This window comes from Odontesthes bonariensis, chromosome 6 (genome assembly GCF_027942865.1).
Source record: "Odontesthes bonariensis isolate fOdoBon6 chromosome 6, fOdoBon6.hap1, whole genome shotgun sequence".
NCBI lineage: Eukaryota > Metazoa > Chordata > Actinopteri > Atheriniformes > Atherinopsidae > Odontesthes > Odontesthes bonariensis.
In genome coordinates this window covers 20,752,246-20,770,523 of record NC_134511.1, presented here as the reverse complement: position 1 = coordinate 20,770,523, position 18,278 = coordinate 20,752,246, and the positions used below count along the sequence as shown (strand labels likewise).

Below are 18,278 nucleotides of genomic sequence, written 5' to 3'. Positions count from 1 at the left end.
CTTGTTTGGTTCACTATATGCATTTACAAAAATGCGTGCCACAAATCCAAAACGTGTGATATCTCTCAGTTGACTGCATAAATTCCCGTAAAAGTCAGTACATTCTACAGTCATGACACAGTCAATCCAGGAAATCTCATTGCTTGAAGTGAGTGTGGCCATTTTCCCCTATCCAACAGAAAAACAATACTGTGTGCATTTCCTTCAAATGCGAGCAGAGGTCACCGGAATGCTTTGAATTTGTTTGAGCCCAAATCATTATTGTTTTTTGACAATATTTAATTATAAAAACCTACTCAGCACTGTTTGCCTTTACAAGAGCTTACAAGTCAATGAGGACATGATTAACCTTCTGCACAAAAATAATTGTGCAAAATAGAGTTCTAAATAGGTTTACTAGACTTAAATATATGATTCTATAACCAAACCCCTGTTAAAAAGAAGTACCATGAACTTATACCACTCTTTAGTTCGCCACATGTGTTGACAGTAACATTACTGAGATATTATTGTAATAGCACAAAGAAAAGAAAGCAGTACATAAAGCAGCAGCAGCAGTTTGGCATTTAAAACACATTACAGAATCCGTCCACAACACGTTCAAGAGATGTAATTATATGAAGCTACTGCAAATAGAACAGTTATATTGCTAATAATCAAATGCTCACTTTGTAGCAGTACAGGGAACAAACAATGCTCTATTGTGATGTAGAGATGATGCTCACTGGGTTGAAAAAAAAAGACGACTTTTTCAATCTGCACAATCACATATATAATACATTAACATACAGTAAATGTGGTGTTTGCACTGATGATGACAAAAGCAGTATGGGAAAAGATACATTATTTAGTTTAATGCGCAAATCATTTCTCTGAAGTAGAAGACTTGCTACTTTAATCATTTCAGTTTACTGTTCTAATGTTTCACAATAGCCCTGTAGTACTGTCAACTTTCTGACTGTTGGCTGTGACGTGAACTCTGGACTGTGGTCCCTTTCTGGTATCAGCTGTCAAAATAATGTAAACGGAAGTGACAGGTGTACATGGGAAAAAAAATTCATTAGCAGTGCAGGAAATCCCTGTGAAGAAAGACGAATGTCAGCCTTAGTTAGAAAATGTCAACCCAGCGTCACTGAAGCTGAGGCAGAACAAGTGATGACTTGACCTCATTCTAAAAGTTTAACTCAAGTTGATTTAGAAGTATTTCTTCAAATTATTAGAGTTTAACACAATGATTGTATATCAACAATAAAAGAAAAATGAAATACCACATTCTTGAAACACCCCGGTACCGGGGGCGAGAGGGGAACATCCGGTTTGGTCTGGCTCTGATGAAGTTTCACAAGTATTAACTTTATTTTGATACCAAGATGGATTACACAGAGTTTGCAATTGCAGAAAAATGCTCAATTCATTTTGGGCAAGTCAGTTTCGAGCAGGAACTTAAATTGGGTGTGTATGAAGTACGCCATAAGGAGCTTTTTTCCCTTTCTCTTGTTATCAGTGTGTTTCTTAAATCCCTGAATTAGCCACAGCAACTGGCATTCACTTATGATTGATATTTGCATCAACTTCAGCTTCACAGTTTAAGGATTTGGAATCATCACACCCTCCCTCATACCCTCAGTACTGTTTTTTTTATGGAACTTGGAAAAAGTAAAGATTTAAAGGAGAGGTACGTCTGAATTAAACATTCAGTTTCATCAATATGATTTTTTTTCTCCCCTTTGATGGCTTGTGTAGCAGGATCTGAAACTTTATATCCACTATGGCATGTGACTAGATAGTCCGGTTTTGTGTGTTTCGCTTCACAGTAATCAAAAAAACAAAAGAAAAAAAAAAAGAAGGCAATAATATATCTTGTTTTGTACTCAAGTATCTTTTAACTGTTAACTGAAGTCATACAGCAAAAAGTTTAGTATGCATGATAATGACCTTTTTCCCATTCATATAGTTGTTACTAGATGTAGATATTGAAAAGCAAGATGCTTAATATTGGCATTGAGTGTGTAGTTCGGTGTTTTGTATAATCCTTCAGTATTGCTATCTTATCTGGTGATACAACTGACCTGTACACTATGAAGACCTAAGAAAACAGAGCATTGTACCGCTGGGTTTATACTGCATCTGTTCTTATACTGAAAAATCAACAGTTCTTCCTCAACATGGCCTCATCTTATGTGCTTATTTCATGGTGTTTATAGTTTTAAACTCAATTATGCACAAGCGTCACATGGCAAAAAAACAAATATCGTCTTTATAACACCATGACACTCTTTATGATTCACTTCACATAAGTCCTTTGCTGTTAGTCTAAGGGAACAGTAGAGCATCTATTACAAAGTGCAGTGTCTGAACAACAAGCAACACAAGTCACAAAAGAGAAAATTCCATTGTTTTCAAGACCCACATAACCTCACATCTGTCTTTGACCAGAAGAAAAAACCTCACTTTTTCATTACACTGCTGCCTTGCTGCCAATGAAAAGTTGGAGAGGTCCGTACTGCCTAAAGGAACAAGCATCACAAAACAAGAAATGAATACATGCACTTAAAGCACATCCTCACATCCTAATGTTATTGCTTTACCGTCCTTCAATTTCTTTGTGATACAAGGGCTCAAAATGGACAAAAAAATCTTCCTTTTTTGAGTGATTTGTCCTTCTTCTCTTGATGTTGTCCATGGTAGCCTATAACATCCTTATAAACATTTTCCATTTTTAAGAGAAATAGCAGACACAAACCACTGTGGTCTAATTGCAGATGCAAATGTCCTTTCTTCATTTCCTGCCAGATAATCCACAATACTGGTTAAATTCTTGAACTTCATGAACTTTTCGATTAAAAAAAAATTACTTTGAATATGGCCTGTTTAGCCCCAAGAACATTGAAAATATATTGTAGCAATTGTAATTTTTGAGTGATTTCACAAAAGCATACAGCAATCAATGATATCCCTTTAGGTTCCCGTTTCCCTGCCTGATCCGACAAATACTGCACACTTCATGCCAGACTCTGGTTATATTGTTTCATTTGCCATGGCAGCTTTTCTTCTGCACTTCAGTGTGAAAAAAAAAGAGGCATAACTTTGATTTTCAGGATGGGTCAACGAGCTGTAAAAAGATGAGCAGATGTCCTCTTTCTCTGGTTTGTGTCTCTTGTAGTCCAAAAAAGAATGATACATTTATGCTTCCAGTTTGTCAAGAGAGTAGTTTCACTGCCTCAAAGACTTCTGATGAGAAGTTTAAACTAACAAAAACGCTGTTCTCCATTGCCTCGATGCTGTCCTCTAAGCAGGGACTGTCATGATTGATGAGGCTGCTCTCAGAGGTGGGGCTGATGACAATTATGCGGGGAATACTCTGAGGCGACCTGGGATCAGCGGATTGTATTGTTCCAAAATTCAGGGAATCAAAAGAGTTGCTCTTTTGGCTGTTCAGCCTTTTGCTGAAGCGTCTTTTCTCATCACGTGCATCTGAAGTTTCATTGGTCAGACTCTCGCTGCGCTTCCTGGTAAGGACTAATAGAGGGACAGTGGCGATGGTTAGAGAGCTGGAAACCAGACTGTGATCACGTGAGGTCATTGGATCACTCATGGTGGATGGCTGCTGGCAATGTTGACAGACAGACAGAGAAAAATTTATAATGACAAAAAAAATTATCCAAATGTTTCCTGATTTAACACCTGCTGAACTGTGTTTTCTCACCTTGTTTGGTCTATGAATATTAAGTGTCTTCTGCTCAAATTGTCTTTTATAAGACCTGTATCTGCTAGACTGGCTGTATGATGACATGCATCTGAAGGAATCACCAGATCCCCTACCCAGGGCCTCCATCTCCACATCCTTAAATATCTGAAAATATGAAAATGAAATAATGAAAATTCAAGTTCAAGCGTAAGGTGCCTGCCTTATAAAAACGATGGAAATTCTTGATCACTCTTTACCTGTAACGAGGTACCAAATAAAAACTAGTCATTATTTCTTTATGTTTGCAGTAAATATTGTAAAGCCCAATAACCTGTGAAGAAAGATCACACACATTTTCTTTTGCATGATTGAGAGGATAGACTGCATTTTTTTTTCAGTTTTTTCTTTTTTGCTTGTTTGCTTTACAGATAAAATTTTAACTGGAAATACATCCCCAATCCCAAAAAGTTGGACTCCTGTGTAAAATGTCATTAAGAACAAGCTCGGGAACACTTCCTGAAATTATTGCCTGCAAACGCACTTCACCATGCCATCCACAAATGCAGGTTAAAGCTTTATCATGTGAAGAAGAAGCCTTATGTGGACATGATCAAAAGACTCCGCCGTTGTCTCTGGAGCAAACCTCATGTCAAATTAACTGAAGCAAAGTGGAAATCTATTCTGTGCTCGGACAAATCAAAATTTTAAATATTTTTTTTAAATGATGCATATAGTGTCTTCTGGACTGAAGGTGAGAGTTCCTGCCCGGCTTTTTAACAGCGCTTACTTCAAAAGACTGCATCTATGATGGTGTGGGGGTTAATTAGTGCCTATGGGATTGGCAAAGCCTTACATATTATTTCACAAGAAAATGCTAAACTGCATACTGAAAACTTTTGGTGCATCATGAAATGCAAAGTATGACAAAGAAGACCCAGGACTGTTGAGCATCTACAATCCTATATCAGGCACAAATGGGACAACATTGCTGCCATCAAATTCAAGTTGAGCTAATGTTTTTCATTAGATATTTAAAAGTCTCACTTTCAACATTTGATATGTTGTGTTGTGAAAAAACATTGGTTTATGATCTTTTGGATGTTGGGTTGTGACTCAAAAGACATTCAGAATGAAAAAGACACATTGCATTGAGAAATCTCATGGTTCAAGACACTTGAACAGCAAATTCAGAATCTGTTGAACTTCATACCGTATTTGTCCGGTTGGGGGAGGCATTAATAAAGTTAGTCCTTGAAGCTGTGGACTGTCTACTGACAATGGAGTCCCTGAAAGAGGACTCACTGATGGAATAAGAGAAGCACTCCTTTCGAGGGGTGGGAGACAGAAACCGTAGGCAGGAAAACTTCTCTGCCAGAGTCATCCTGTTAAGTACAGAACAATACAGCAACTTAGCCTGAATATATTCATTTGTTTATTTTGCTTTAAATTTTCTTAATAATTTTATTTCAAACTTTTTTAAATGTATAAGCGGAAGAAAGAGCTAAACAAAAACATAATTATTAATCAGTTACCTGTATTTGTTATGGATGATAGCGTAGATAATAGGATTGTAGATAGTGGAGGCTTTTGCTATGACTGCAGGGACAGCCTTGGAGTATGGAGACAAGATGTTGGCATAGCTGAGTGGGATGAAAAAAAAACATGTAATGCTTCTTCATTGTAGTTCCAAGAATTCCCATTTATCTAGCCTTTTGTAGTTTGCTTCTATGTTACGTGACGCAGACACACGCAACATACCCGCGACTACTCAAGTACACTTTTTTCCCTCCTTTCCTGTATATGTGTGTTTTGTAACATAATGAAGGGATATATTTCGACAGGGATTAGCATGTGCCAGCTGCTCGAGAGGGTTGGTTAAGTCCATCTGATTGTGTTTGCTCATGTGTGTCCATGTGTGTCCAAGACTACCTTCTCCTGACAATGAGCAGGGGAAAGATGTGATTTCAATATTACATAACTACATGCTAACCTAGAGTATGGCCAGGAGAGACAAGTGTCTTAGTGAATGCTGTGATAAGACAGAGGACAAATGAGTAACTTCACCCTCTATTATATTTTTCTAATCCACTGGCCTCCTACTGACAAAATATTATATAAACGCTCCATTCAACAGTATGTGTCATGGTTTTAGTTTGTGACTGCCAATACTACTCTAAGAGGAAATCGGAGAGGTTAGCACTAAAATCAAAAGGATGGTGTTGAGATTTTTCCTTGACTCTTTTTTGTTTTTTTATTTATGTATGTATTTTTCTACATGTTCAAAAGACAGTAGTGGAGGCTGTTCAGTCTAGAAGGTCTTTAGGCTAAAGAAGTCAGACAGAACATGTGATATATGCTTTCACACACGCATGCAGTAACTGTGAGGTCAGGTGTGTTTTGCACTTCTTCTCATTTTGCTTTCAGGGTAAGACTTTTTTTTTTTACCTTATAGGCACTGTCTAAAACATGTGATGCGACCACACGTGAGATAAAAACATGTAATCAAATAGTGTAAATCATATGGCGGGATGAGTTGTATCTTTGTTGTTGCAGCCATGTTCCCCTACAGTATAGGATTGGAGGAATTGGTGGAAAAGTTAACATAAACTGCCTTAGTAATATATCTTTCTACTATTAACACAACCACCAGATCCCCTCACTTTATATGGATCAGTTATCTGGTCCTCTTGGTAAAATATTTGTTGAGAATACAGTGAAGGATGACATTTTTTTAAGTTTCTATATGTCTAATGAGGGTTTTATGTACTACAGCCCTACATTAATATTCCTCTTCATGTAGCCTGAGCACAACCTGGATCAACATAGCCACCCAAGGAAGTTTCTTCTTTTCCTTTTCTTCTGTGCACAACTGAACAAGCATCATGGCCATCAAATGAATGCAATATTAGTCATATATCCCAAAGCAGATGTTTCTTATTTATTATTTCCATTGAATCACCACCCAGTTGAGTAGAATCTCAATGAATATTTATTCCGATTTTTACCCTGATTCACCAACCATTTGTATGTATCTTAACTATCAATGCTAAAAAAAAAAAAAAAAAGGAACCCAAAGAAATTGCATTAAATACATAAAAAATTCTCACCCAGCCCAGGAAATCAGTGTGACACAGGCATATGGGGACCAAGAGAGGACGTAGACTACAATGACAACAAAGGCGATCTTAGCCAGTTTCCATTCATTCCTGATGGACTTCTGTTGGATAAGAGTGGATTTTCTAACGTGAGTCCCCAGACGTTCGACTTCCCTGAAGTTGAAGTAGAATAGAGGGAGCAGTTAGAAAGACATTGTTCATGTAATACTTGACAAGATTTTTTTGATCCAAACTCACACACTGTTTCTAAGGTGCCTCCCCTTCATATTATAATTACCGGATTGGAAAATCTTTCAAACATTGTACTTAAAGTAAGACTCATTATACCTGCTAGTCTTCCTTATAGACAGGAACATCCGAAGATAGCAGTAAAAGATAATCCCCAGTGGAATAAAGAATACAAAACAACACAGCATCATTGTGTAGCTTCTGTTAGCTGTTGTGTATGTAACATAATCCCATGTGCAAGATGTCATCAGACCTTCGGGGATATAGGAGCCTAGAAGGGCAAAAGAACATCAAATAAATGAAGGTTTAAGTCACAGATGGCAACATTTTAGATCAAATATTAGTGGCAATCAAAGTAGTTGCATATAGGATAAGCTTCTGTTGATATATGCGGATTTTGTTGCTGCAGGAGGATGAATCAATATAAAGTAGGGAAACTCACTCCAGCCAACCAGAGGAGCCAGACTCCAAGCAAAAGAATAAAGCCAGACCAGAAGGATGGCAATAGTGGTTCTTCGTTTGGAGCTCCAGTGTATGGTCTGCAGTGGCTTGGTGATAACCAGATAACGTTCAATCGAGATGGCCAGCAGGTTTATCATGGAGGAAATACCAAACAGGGCACCACAGAATGCATACATCTTACAACCTACAGGACAAACACACACAAACATGCAATCTGCTCAGCAACAGAAATAAATGTTATGCTACGTATTAACAGTCCAAAAGTGAGCACAGTTTATTGTCTGAGAAAGCAAACATGAGAATTACCCATCTCTCCAAACACCCATTCCCTGTAGAGGCTATTGATGAAGAAGATCGGAGACTGTGTAAAAGCCATGAGGAAGTCACTAACTGCCAAGTTCACAATGAAGTAGTTGGCTAGGTTCCGTAGCTTCTTGTTGCTACACACACAAACACAAAAAAAGAGTTACAGACGTATGACCTTGAATAGACACATATTGTAGAGCACAGTTGCAATGATGACGTAAAGTTAATTAACGTTTTCCAGATGAGAAAACACAAATGAGTATTCATGAAGGCCCACCTTCAGTTGCCGGTTTGAGATCTAATTATAGTCTTATGATTTTACCTCTCTGGGTAGCAGACGATGTTATCAGGCTTTCAGAGTGAATGGCAGATAAGGAAAATCTCAGTCAAAACATACCATGCTCAGTTCAAGGCATTGTTTGAATGCAGATACATTTTTGTAAAAGCTAAAAAGACAGTTTAATCAAAAGCAGGTGTTCTCCAGTTTTTCTGGCATATTTTGTGGCTTTGACAAAGGCTTCACCACTTTTGGCATATATCACTTTCTTCTTTGTACCTCTAAAAGAATATGTATACACACCTCGTGCCAAAAAATGTATTTTAATGTCTTGCAACAAAACATGTGGTTTCACTAAAAGCTACCAAATATGATCGTATAGAGGAGAACAAAAATGTATAGTTTTTACTATTCTACTATTGTACTGTGTTTAGCCACCTGTTCATTACATCCCAGTGGAAAAGTCATTTAGTCTTGATTAAAAAAAAGTATAAAAGTCAACAAAAAAAAAACTTTTGTATAGGAAACTTGCTGCTATTTCATTGGATCAGCGTGATATGTTGACATATTCATCAAAAGTGCCAGCAAGGTGGTGGGGAGTGTTCATCACAGTGCTCTTTCTGCATGAAAAAAATGTTACGTGCACACAACCTTTAAGGTCCAATTTGCAGGATATAGTGATCTCTAGCAGATAAATGTCCAAACAATAAACCACTGAGTACCTCTAAAATACTGCCAAACTTAACAAAGGGCCTGCTCTGTATCCAGAGTTTGTTCTAATTCTTTAATTGGTCCAAATATCATGCTCAAGAAAATATCCCCATTTGACATATTTTTGTGACCAGCAGAAAGCAACAAGCATCTCCTCCCCTCTCTTGGTTACTTTGGTGATGTGTCGTGCCCCAGGTGGACATGATGACTGATGGATACTCTACATGTTAATATACATGACAATAGAACATTATTACTGACATTTTCCAGGGAAACTTGAGCTGTCCAAATCACGATCTTATCCTAAACCTTACTTAGGAGTTAGCTGCCAAAAAGTAAAAGCAACTGAATCCAAACTTCCTGACAAAAATTGGAGAAAAAAAACACTCATAGATAAAAGATAATGGTGTTCAACAGGAATCTAAGACAAGTCTTTTGAAAAGTGCATCGCACCAACATTTAAGCCTACACTTAGATGTTAAAGACGTTTACTGGTCTTTTGTTCAAAAGGGGAATTACTTCACTAATTAATCATTTCATTTCAGTTACTCAGTGTCTTTTGGTAGGCAATGTTTGGTCCCTTCTGACCCCCGTCTTTATTCTCATTGAGGATTAAATGATTAAATGGCAGCCAGTGAATCGTGTTTAACCCTAAACCTGATCACTCACTGTGACAGGAGTTTCATTTTACAGGGAGCTCAGTATTAATGAACTCTTAAGTAGGTCAAGATCATTTTAGATATTTCTTTGAGACCGGGTTGATTTTGTTTAAATTCATAACTTGTGTATATAGGGCTGTTTAAGTTTTAGCATTGATGGTATGTAATATATTTGAGTTGGCAAACTCTGTGTAAACTCTGTCTTACAAGCTTGACTGAGCAACACGCTGCCCTCTGCCCCTACGGCTCTTTACTGATTATTACTGTTTCTGTGAATCCTGAATTAAAGCTAGCTGCTCCCTGAGCCAGAGTGTATACTAAACAATCAAGTTTGCTAAGTGAATACGTATTTCTCTGATTTTGGAGATGTTTGGATATATCACAGCTGATTTTTTTTTTTTGCTTCTGCGCAAAACGAGAGCTTTCCCCTTTTCCCCAGAAAATGATCTTACCATTGACATCTTTTCAATTTTCTCAGAACCCATGACATTATGAGGATTTCTGATTCAGCGAACTCAAATTATTAGCAACGCAACGGAGACTCCATCAAATCCCTCTGCAGTGATGGACAGATGGAATATAAGAGCTCCTGACAATCCCCAGAACACACACATCACACATACACACTGACCCAGTTTCTGAGGAACATTTAATGTCAGTAGAGAGATATGAGGTCACAGTTTCTCGATATTACATGACAAATAGCACATGAACTCTCTCCAGAATTTCCAAAACATGGTGTGCTACCAAATTTACCAAATTACCTAAATTAATTGTTTAGGTTATGTTCATGGTATATTGGATTCATACCGAAATGCACATTATCTTTATGCTAGCAACATTCTTGTCAATTTACTATACAATATTGTACTGCAGCTGAAGAGGCAGGGTTGGTTTGTTATTATTCAACAGGGAGTCTGTTACTTTTTATTGTGTAGTTCATGTAGCCGGGTAGCTACTAATACCTTTCACCCAAAATGCTAAAATACAAAAGCTTTTTTGCGTATAATTGACAGCTTTCTGGACACTTATCTTGTTTTCCAGAAAGTAAAATAAAATCTGGTGGGTTTCTGAAAGTTGAAAAATGCAAATACCCTTTTCTTTTTTCCTAAATCAAAAGAAAAAGATATCAATAAAGATCAGAAGCCATGAAAAGAACATTCACAAACATAACATGTTGGCGCAGATATGTTTATCTCTCAGATGTTTATAGTGCCTCAGACATGAAATCATTCAGCAGATTTCATAACTTTTCAACAAGTCTCAGTTTAAATGTGTGATCTGTGAAAAAAGTGTAATGTCAAGATTACAAATGTTTTGAATGATCAAAGTGAAAACCCTACAAAGAGCAAACACACACACGCAAATCATTTTAAAATTAAAAAAAGAAGAAGTCAATGTGACTCACCTGTAGAAGGCAAACATGACCAGGGCATTGCCAGTGATGCCGAGTGCCCCAATTACAAAGACAAATAAAGCAACAATGTAGTGAGCATGGTCTGGCACGTCCACCTTGCTGAACAAGCTGCTCTGGGTTTGTGCTTTCTCTGGCTCCATGCTCTCAGTGGACCACATGATTCAAACACCTCTGCAGGACTTCCAACCTGGCACAATATAATAGTTCAACCACTCTGTAATCCACCTCTTTTTGCCAGTGTCCAGCCTCCATAGATGCAGAATTTCAATAAAAGACACAGTGGAGATATGCAGTGTCAAGATGTCCAGATCTGGTTTGAAGTTTCACTCTATGGATTGTGTCCCTCTCATACTAATCCATCCCTGCAAAACAATTAAATATATCGAACCAGGCAAGATTTACTTTTGAAAATATGTAATGTCAAATCTAACTAATTCCACATGTTTGCCTCTGGAGAAGAAGCTGTAAAAATGAAGGCTGATGAGTGGACAATTATACAGCTTGAAAACCAAGTTGTATGTGGAACAAACAAGATGGCTCCACGTTCACCTCAATGTCCAGTGTTATTAGATTACATCCTCTTCATCTCCATATGTGCACCACCAGTCAGGTCTTCCACCTGTAGTCCTCAAATATTTCCTGTCTTGTTACTTATGGAATTGAGATGACATCCTCTAGTACATTAAATCCTGCACTTATTCCATACTGCGCTGTCAATACACTCAGTCAGTCTTACAAGTGTTTGCACGCAGCCTCTTTATCCATCACATCAGCTGCGCTTCAAGCTCTGAAACAGTAGCTTGTCTCTGGTGATCTTGTGAAGCAGCGACTCCTAACATCTCATCTTTCCCTGCGTGTGCATCTCTCCCTCACTGTCCCACAGATGAGCTGCCTCTCAGGCATCTCTCTATCTCCCACCCCCTACCCACCCTGCATGTAAAATGGCCCAGCCCTAAGCTCTAACCCTTTAACCACCACATTCTTACATAACTGACATGCTGTGCACTACAAGTATCAACAGCCACTTAAGCTCAAAAGTCCATCAGTCACTCCTGCTACTGTGCAAATCCTTACAGTCACTTACACACTGACAAATGTAAAACCTCTTCAATGTACGCCTCAGAAAAACCTAATTTTGTCAGTGGTGCACGAGCTGCTGCAACATACTCAGTGCGCTTAAGTTCACTTATGGAGTAATGGAACATAATCAACTACCCACTCTGTTTATTTGACCACAGCCCAACTCTTAAAGCACTAATCATGATCCAAATACACAAGCATGTCTCTAATATTTCCTACATTCTCTTTAGCAGTAGATACAGATTATTCATGTGAGCAGAGTTCAAATCTCTTTTCTTTTTTTTCTTCTTTTTAAAGCTGTATTACATGATTTGCCACCTGTTTGTGAAAAATTGTGCATTCAGTGCGTACAGCCACAATGAGGAAGGTTTCATTCAATGAGTATTGCGTTGAGTTCATTTGGAAGAATTTTGGGGATCACGTGAAGATGTTGTTCTAAATCATCATTCTAACAACTGTCAGAAGGACAAGGCTCAGCAGAACCCACTGGCTGGCTATTGCTTTTTATGGTGCTGGACATGTTGATAAAAAGAGATGAAGGGAATAGTAGGAAGACAAAAATGCAGAGCTTAGACAGAGATGTTAACTAAGCCCCTGCAGCAAGGGATAGCCTAAATCTGAACACTGTGCATGCATGTGGACGGGTGTTTGATCTGCGTTGAATAAGAACTTCCATGATACTCTATGAACTTGAGCATGTGTTGTGAGCGCATGTGCCTTCTATGTGTCCTCTATGCACGCTCGTCCATTTATGCATGTTTGTGTACTAATATGTACTTGTGGGCTATCTGTCACAGAGTTAATAGATGGGCAGATGTTTCAAAGGATTACTGTTGTCAGTCTTGTTGGCCCAGTCTAAGCTGTGGTGTTTCTGTTTACACATCAGCACAACTGGGAAATATCCATAAAGACATCTGTCACTACAGTACAGAAAGCTAGGTTTACATGGATTTTACATGGATTTCTGATTACGTTAATCTGAAAATATTCACTTGATCTTTCAAAGCTGAAAATAACTTGCTGTGTGTACTGTATGTTAGAAATCTCACACACATAATTTTGGTAGCCTTTTTATTAGGTAACTCAGTTAAGATGCGACTTGCTTTACACGGTAAAAGATGAAGCTCATCAATAACAGCCAAAAGTCTTTGCAAGACACTTCAACCAGGGAGAGATAAGAAAAGAATGAACAAAAGAAGGTCTCTGCCACCTGTGCATGAGAGAGAAAATGCTATTAAATAAAATCTTAGATAATAAACAACCAAAAAATGAGCTTACATGCATTAACAAAATGTTCCACTGCTACATAATGTCATGTTTTTACAATAAAGCAGGCACTAAGATTTTTATCCACTAAAGCGAGTGAAAATGTTTCCCTTCTCTCTGATATGCCATGTTAGTTTCCTCTTATTGCTAGATTTACATTGCTTCTCCTCTCTTTCACTGCATTTAGACAAATGACCTTGTCTTGATGGAAACAACAACAGCATTGTGGGATACATAGAGCCCAACATAGACTGCAGGGTTCACTTTTCCACCAGTCAATGAGTCATTTACTATTGAACTAGCTGGTAACACTGGTGCCTGGGCTTGAATCCCTATTAAGTATATAGCCAGCTTCCAGCATGCAGTAGAGAGGGACTAATTACAATTGAGTGGTACATGCAATCTGACAGGAACTGCAACCTCAGGCCCACGAGTCAGTTGAACATCAATACTTCACCAGATAGGAGCAAATATTTTATGTTGCGGAGCACCATCAAATCATCAAAAAGAGTCATGTGACCTCCCTTGATTATTCGCTCACTCGTTATCCCTCTCAAGATGTGACTTACTTGACCATAAACATCTGATGGCTGTAGAAAGCATATAAAATTGTATTCTTTTTATTTTACTCAAATAAAGAAGAGCCTGAGCTTTCTGTCAAATCTTAATTACGTTGTTACATCTGTTTCTTAAACATTATGCAAACAAATAAACAAGCTTAGACCTTCAGGACGGACAACTTCAAACCCAACATCTATTTTAACATTTGAACAAATAGCATTCATCATAGGATAACATTATAAAAAGCACAAATATATCGACAGCCCCCCTTTGTTTGTTTCAATTATCCCAGGTAAGGGGTTGAAACAGACGAACATCCTTTAAGTGAAATGACTCCTGCATTTTAACTTTAGCTTTATGGTTTGCTGGCATTACTGCCATTTGATTTGTACTGTCACTGAGCTCATGGTTCTATGGCACACTGTGAATGAGGCGGTCATCGACCGGAAAGATTCTTCCATTTCATCTTCCATCTGAACCGTAGTAGTTATTTGTATACATTTATTTGTAATCATTGGAAGTTTGTCACTCGGAACTAGCTGCAGATTTAAAATAATTTTTAAAAAAAGTAAAAAAAAATCCACATATATTTAACAGGAAAACAGGCATCACATCTTTGCACCTGCGCCTTGGGTTTCAGGTGTAAGGTAAAGCTGCAGTCAGAGGTGGAAATTATGTGTATTCTGTCCAGCTTTGAATGTGACATGTGTTGCATGTCTTAAGCCTCTTTGGTTTTTCTGTGCATCATCGCTCTAGGAATCTGGGTTAGAGATCAAACCATGTGGAAAAAGCAGGTCATAACGTGCCCCTCTAAGTGGAATGAAATTTAGTCGATAACAAACCACTGCCGTGGGAAGCTGCATCTGGCACATAATCCTATCCCTTTTTCTTTTTCTATTAATCCATCTTTTTCTCTCTATTCTTCTAACTATCTCTCTGACACTATATTTAATGCATTTTTTCCCCTCATCATTAGGAGGGAGGAGAGTTTAATTTGACCAGCAGAAATGGATGCGAGCACAAAATGCAGCAAAGTTTCACAAGATTTTTCAGATATGTTTTGTTTTTTTTCTTATTTTGAATGTAGTTTTGCTGGGATGTTTTTCCATCCTAAGATTACTGAAGTACTGTACTTTGATAGAAAAAATCAAGGAACAATTAAAGAATCAGAGGGATTTCTAGATATCATACAATTAATCATACTGAACTAAAGTATAAGTATCATAGAAGTTGATGAGTCACATCAGGACAACCATATCTTGTTATATTCATACATTTAATTTGTATTGATAAATCATTTTATTGCTTTCATTGCATTTTATTGAAGTGCTGAAATGCTTTTAAAGATACAACAGGAAATGCATCATAAAAGCTGTGGATGTGAGTGGTGGATCCATTTTAAATTCATATACATTTATCATCTTATGTCTGTGGCAGGTAAATGAACACAGGTGTCTTGTTGTATGATATGAAGCGTGAAGGCTCCATTAACATCTATGTTCTCAAAGTTCTAATGCGCTACATTTGGATCAAAATCTAAAAAAAAAGATGTATACAATGTGTAAAACAAATCAAGTATGATAAAGCAAATTAAAAAAAGTCAGAACCATATGCAGTAAAATGTTTCTCTTCACCCAAGAACCTTTAACACGAATGCACATATCACAAAGAGAAGAAGAGGTTCATTTCTAGCCATTCCTTCACTGGCATCAGTAGCAAGGTGGAGACCATCCAGTTTCCCTGAGAAGCAGAAGACAAGTTTAAATAAACCCCAAAAATTGTCTCAACATATCTTCTTTATTTGTCACTGTGCTGTACTGTACCTACCACTGGTCAGTGTGTTGGACCTCACATTAACCCAGAAGACAGTGCGCTGCTGAGCTACAGTGGCCCTTAAAAGGGAAAGAAAGAAAAAATATTTTCATACTTTGATAGTTTACCAACTAAAAAAGGAACCACCTAATCTATCAATTTAAGCAAATATCTGAAAAACTACAAAGCCCATTTAAACAGATCATTTATTTACATGAAGTAGACAGGACTTGAAGTACTGGGTGGCATCCAGTTGTATACAGTGGAGTTTCCCTTCAGGTTGGTGTTGGCGTGAGTCACAGCCCCATATGGGCTCTCTGAGCACTGTGGACATAAGATATTTACCCATAATACATTATTTTTAAAAAATTTATTTATATTTGCATACATTTTGTAATTTGATTTAGGGATTTTTCAATGCGTCCTGCTTGTAATTTGGGTAAGAGCATGAGCAGCAACTTTTGCAGTAGTTTGAAAGCTTCGAAGCTTCATCAGCATGCACACAACATCCCTTCCGGTTAAACAGTGGATAAAGTCAAAAAGGCACCTGAAGGAATTTTGTGTCTGGAGGAGGGAGCCTCCAGGTCCCAAGTGCATTGGTGTTGCCTTCTGTTCGAGCTTCTAGAAGCACCCCTCTGTATTCAGGTCCAATAATAGTCACTGTCCAAAACACAACAAGCAGTAGTTATCTTGTTCTTGCATCCTATGAGTTTTTGTAAATGTAGCAGTTTTACACGTTCAGTTGTTCTGTGACATCTGCAGACATCGCAGAAAAATCCATTTGTTGAGCTGAGTTTGGTACTTAATGTCTGTCAAACATCTTGACAGAAACACATCTTAAACAGCAGGCTTAGGCATCTCACCTGTGATGGGCTTGCCTGGCTGAAATGTCCCCATGTTGGTGAGAAGAGTATAGGGAGCTGGTGAAGGCTGAGGCAACACTCCAGCGTGGCGAGGCAACATATCCTCACAGGCCCCAGTGGGAGCTCCATTGGGATAGGCATCAACAAAACAGAGCACTTGAAAGATAAATAAACCAGGCAACAACATCTCCATCAGGCTGAAAGGAGAGCTATGAAGAACATGACAGAATTGAGTTGTGAGATGAACTTTTAAAAAAAAAAAAGAACTGTTGCTGAGTCACACAACCAAAACATTAGCATTTTTTCTGGCTATCACATTGTATAACCATGAAATGCGGTTTCTGCATGCTGTTGTGATTTCTAGAAAAGAGGATTGAAGACACACAGTGATTTGAAAGATAACAGGAAATCCGCCTTACAACTGTGTCAACGTGGAAATAGTCAGAAAGCTTCACCATATAAATTCAAGAGATCAGAAAGTCTGATCTCCTCGTCTTGTGACTCTTCCCTTGAAGCAACTCGTCTGCTGATATTGGGATGGATTTTTGCCGCTCATTAAAAGCTTGACAAAAAAGTGATAGCAAATCAACAAAAGATTAATTAATCAAGCTTTATTCACTGAAATAGAAAATCAGCTCATTCAGAAATGCAGAATTGAATAAAGTACAAAAGACTAAGCAGACGTCTACACAAAAGAAGGCTGTTTAAGGTCTTGTGTACAGATAAATCTTAGTTTTAGATTTGTGACAGTGACAGATGGGCATTTGTAAGGAGACAAACCGGATGGAAGTATAAATATATGTACTAGTTGGAATATTCTCAGGGTGTTTTGCCACTCATGAGATACACAAATTGAATTAATTCACTCCTGACAAGGAGGAGTAGTACTCCTCTAAAGTACCCTTCAGTGACATGCTGATCACTGATTTGCATGTTTGAGAAGAAGGATTCATGCTTGATACATCTTTCTTGCTTTCTTGCTCCTGCTATCATCATGGCAGCAAGGGAAATCTATAGGAACAATTTAGTGTATTAGATAATCACTCAAAAAATACTTGCAGTCTCACATACCACAATAGTAAGTACGATGTGAAACCCAGACCATCAAACTACAGTTAAAAAGAATTGATATTAGTTTGTATCTAGTGATATTAGTTTGACCAGCGAGAACTGTTTGTCTCCTCAGGGTTGTTCTTCTCTTATGGATAACCAAGCCTTATGTTAGCAAATGGTGCGATGAGCACCTCTGTATTTTTTCTCAATTTGAAAAATGTGAAAGTAGAGTTGACTTATTGGAACATGCGAGAGCAACAATGCTTTCCAGGGGTTGAAAATATATGTTTCTTACACTTGCATTTCCACAAAAAGAATGAAATTTGTTCTGCCAACAAAATAGGAACTGTTTTCGGTTAACAACAACGCAAATTACAAACTTAGATTTTTTTTTTTTACATATCTTATCTGAGCCTAGGGATGTACTTCTTTTGTAGACTTACTCTCTCTAAGTTAAGCAATGACGTTTTGTTCAACCTGATTATAGAATTATTGAGGGGATGTTACATCAGTCGTAATTGATTTCCTTTAATTTAACAGTGCATGAATGAGCCATTGTTGCAGGGTATCTGGGACTGAAAATAAAAAGCTGGTCGTCGAGACATATCCCATCCCAGCCAGCTGCTACTGCAGTAAGGGGATCACAGGAGAGATCTGAGGAGAAAGGTTTCCTCAACCTGGCATAGAAACACATAGGCTGCTGTCTCTGCAGTCTTTATGGGCCACATGTATGTTTGTGGCTCCATGCACCGCCCTCAACTGCAAAACCTCACAGCACT

The 18,278-nt window shown here is 37.9% G+C and overlaps 2 protein-coding genes across 3 annotated transcripts; both read right to left on the bottom strand.

The window, feature by feature from the left end:
- Positions 1–455: 455 nt before the first annotated feature.
- On the bottom strand, positions 456–11,622 carry LOC142382225 (melanopsin-A-like). 2 transcript variants are annotated; one of them, XM_075467850.1, is made up of 9 exons: positions 10,856–11,622; positions 7,801–7,934; positions 7,475–7,678; positions 7,132–7,303; positions 6,796–6,957; positions 5,221–5,328; positions 4,899–5,070; positions 3,707–3,853; positions 456–3,607 (listed from the first exon to the last, which is right to left on the bottom strand). In XM_075467850.1, the coding sequence occupies exons 1-9, from the start codon at positions 11,020–11,022 to the stop codon at positions 3,200–3,202; spliced, it is 1,674 nt and encodes a 557-aa protein (XP_075323965.1). In that variant the 5' UTR covers positions 11,023–11,622; the 3' UTR covers positions 456–3,199. The 2 variants fall into 2 exon arrangements, with proteins under 2 accessions (XP_075323965.1, XP_075323966.1); XM_075467851.1 differs by having other exon boundaries at positions 456–3,604.
- Positions 11,623–15,401: 3,779 nt separating this feature from the next.
- On the bottom strand, positions 15,402–16,633 carry LOC142382693 (putative defense protein 3). Its single transcript, XM_075468814.1, has 5 exons — positions 16,447–16,633; positions 16,131–16,243; positions 15,798–15,907; positions 15,599–15,663; positions 15,402–15,511 (listed from the first exon to the last, which is right to left on the bottom strand). Exons 1-5 carry the CDS (start codon positions 16,631–16,633, stop codon positions 15,402–15,404), a joined length of 585 nt encoding a protein of 194 aa, XP_075324929.1.
- Between the last annotated feature and the right edge of the window lie 1,645 nt (positions 16,634–18,278).

Bases quoted from the DNA above. Each gene is read 5' to 3' on its own strand.
- LOC142382225 (XM_075467850.1), bottom strand. From the start codon at position 11,022: ATGTGGTCCACTGAGAGCATGGAGCCAGAGAAAGCACAAACCCAGAGC. The intron at 7,304-7,474 runs GTGAGTTTCCCT...TTGCCCTTCTAG, and splicing joins GGCTCCTCTGGTTGGCTGGA to GCTCCTATATCCCCGAAGGT. The intron at 3,854-4,898 runs GTATGAAGTTCA...TCATATTTTCAG, and splicing joins CCCCCAACCGGACAAATACG to ATATTTAAGGATGTGGAGAT.
- LOC142382693 (XM_075468814.1), bottom strand. From the start codon at position 16,633: ATGTTGTTGCCTGGTTTATTTATCTTTCAAGTGCTCTGTTTTGTTGAT. The intron at 16,244-16,446 runs GTGAGATGCCTA...TGTTTTGGACAG, and splicing joins GCCAGGCAAGCCCATCACAG to TGACTATTATTGGACCTGAA. The intron at 15,908-16,130 runs GTGCCTTTTTGA...TTATGTCCACAG, and splicing joins CAGACACAAAATTCCTTCAG to TGCTCAGAGAGCCCATATGG.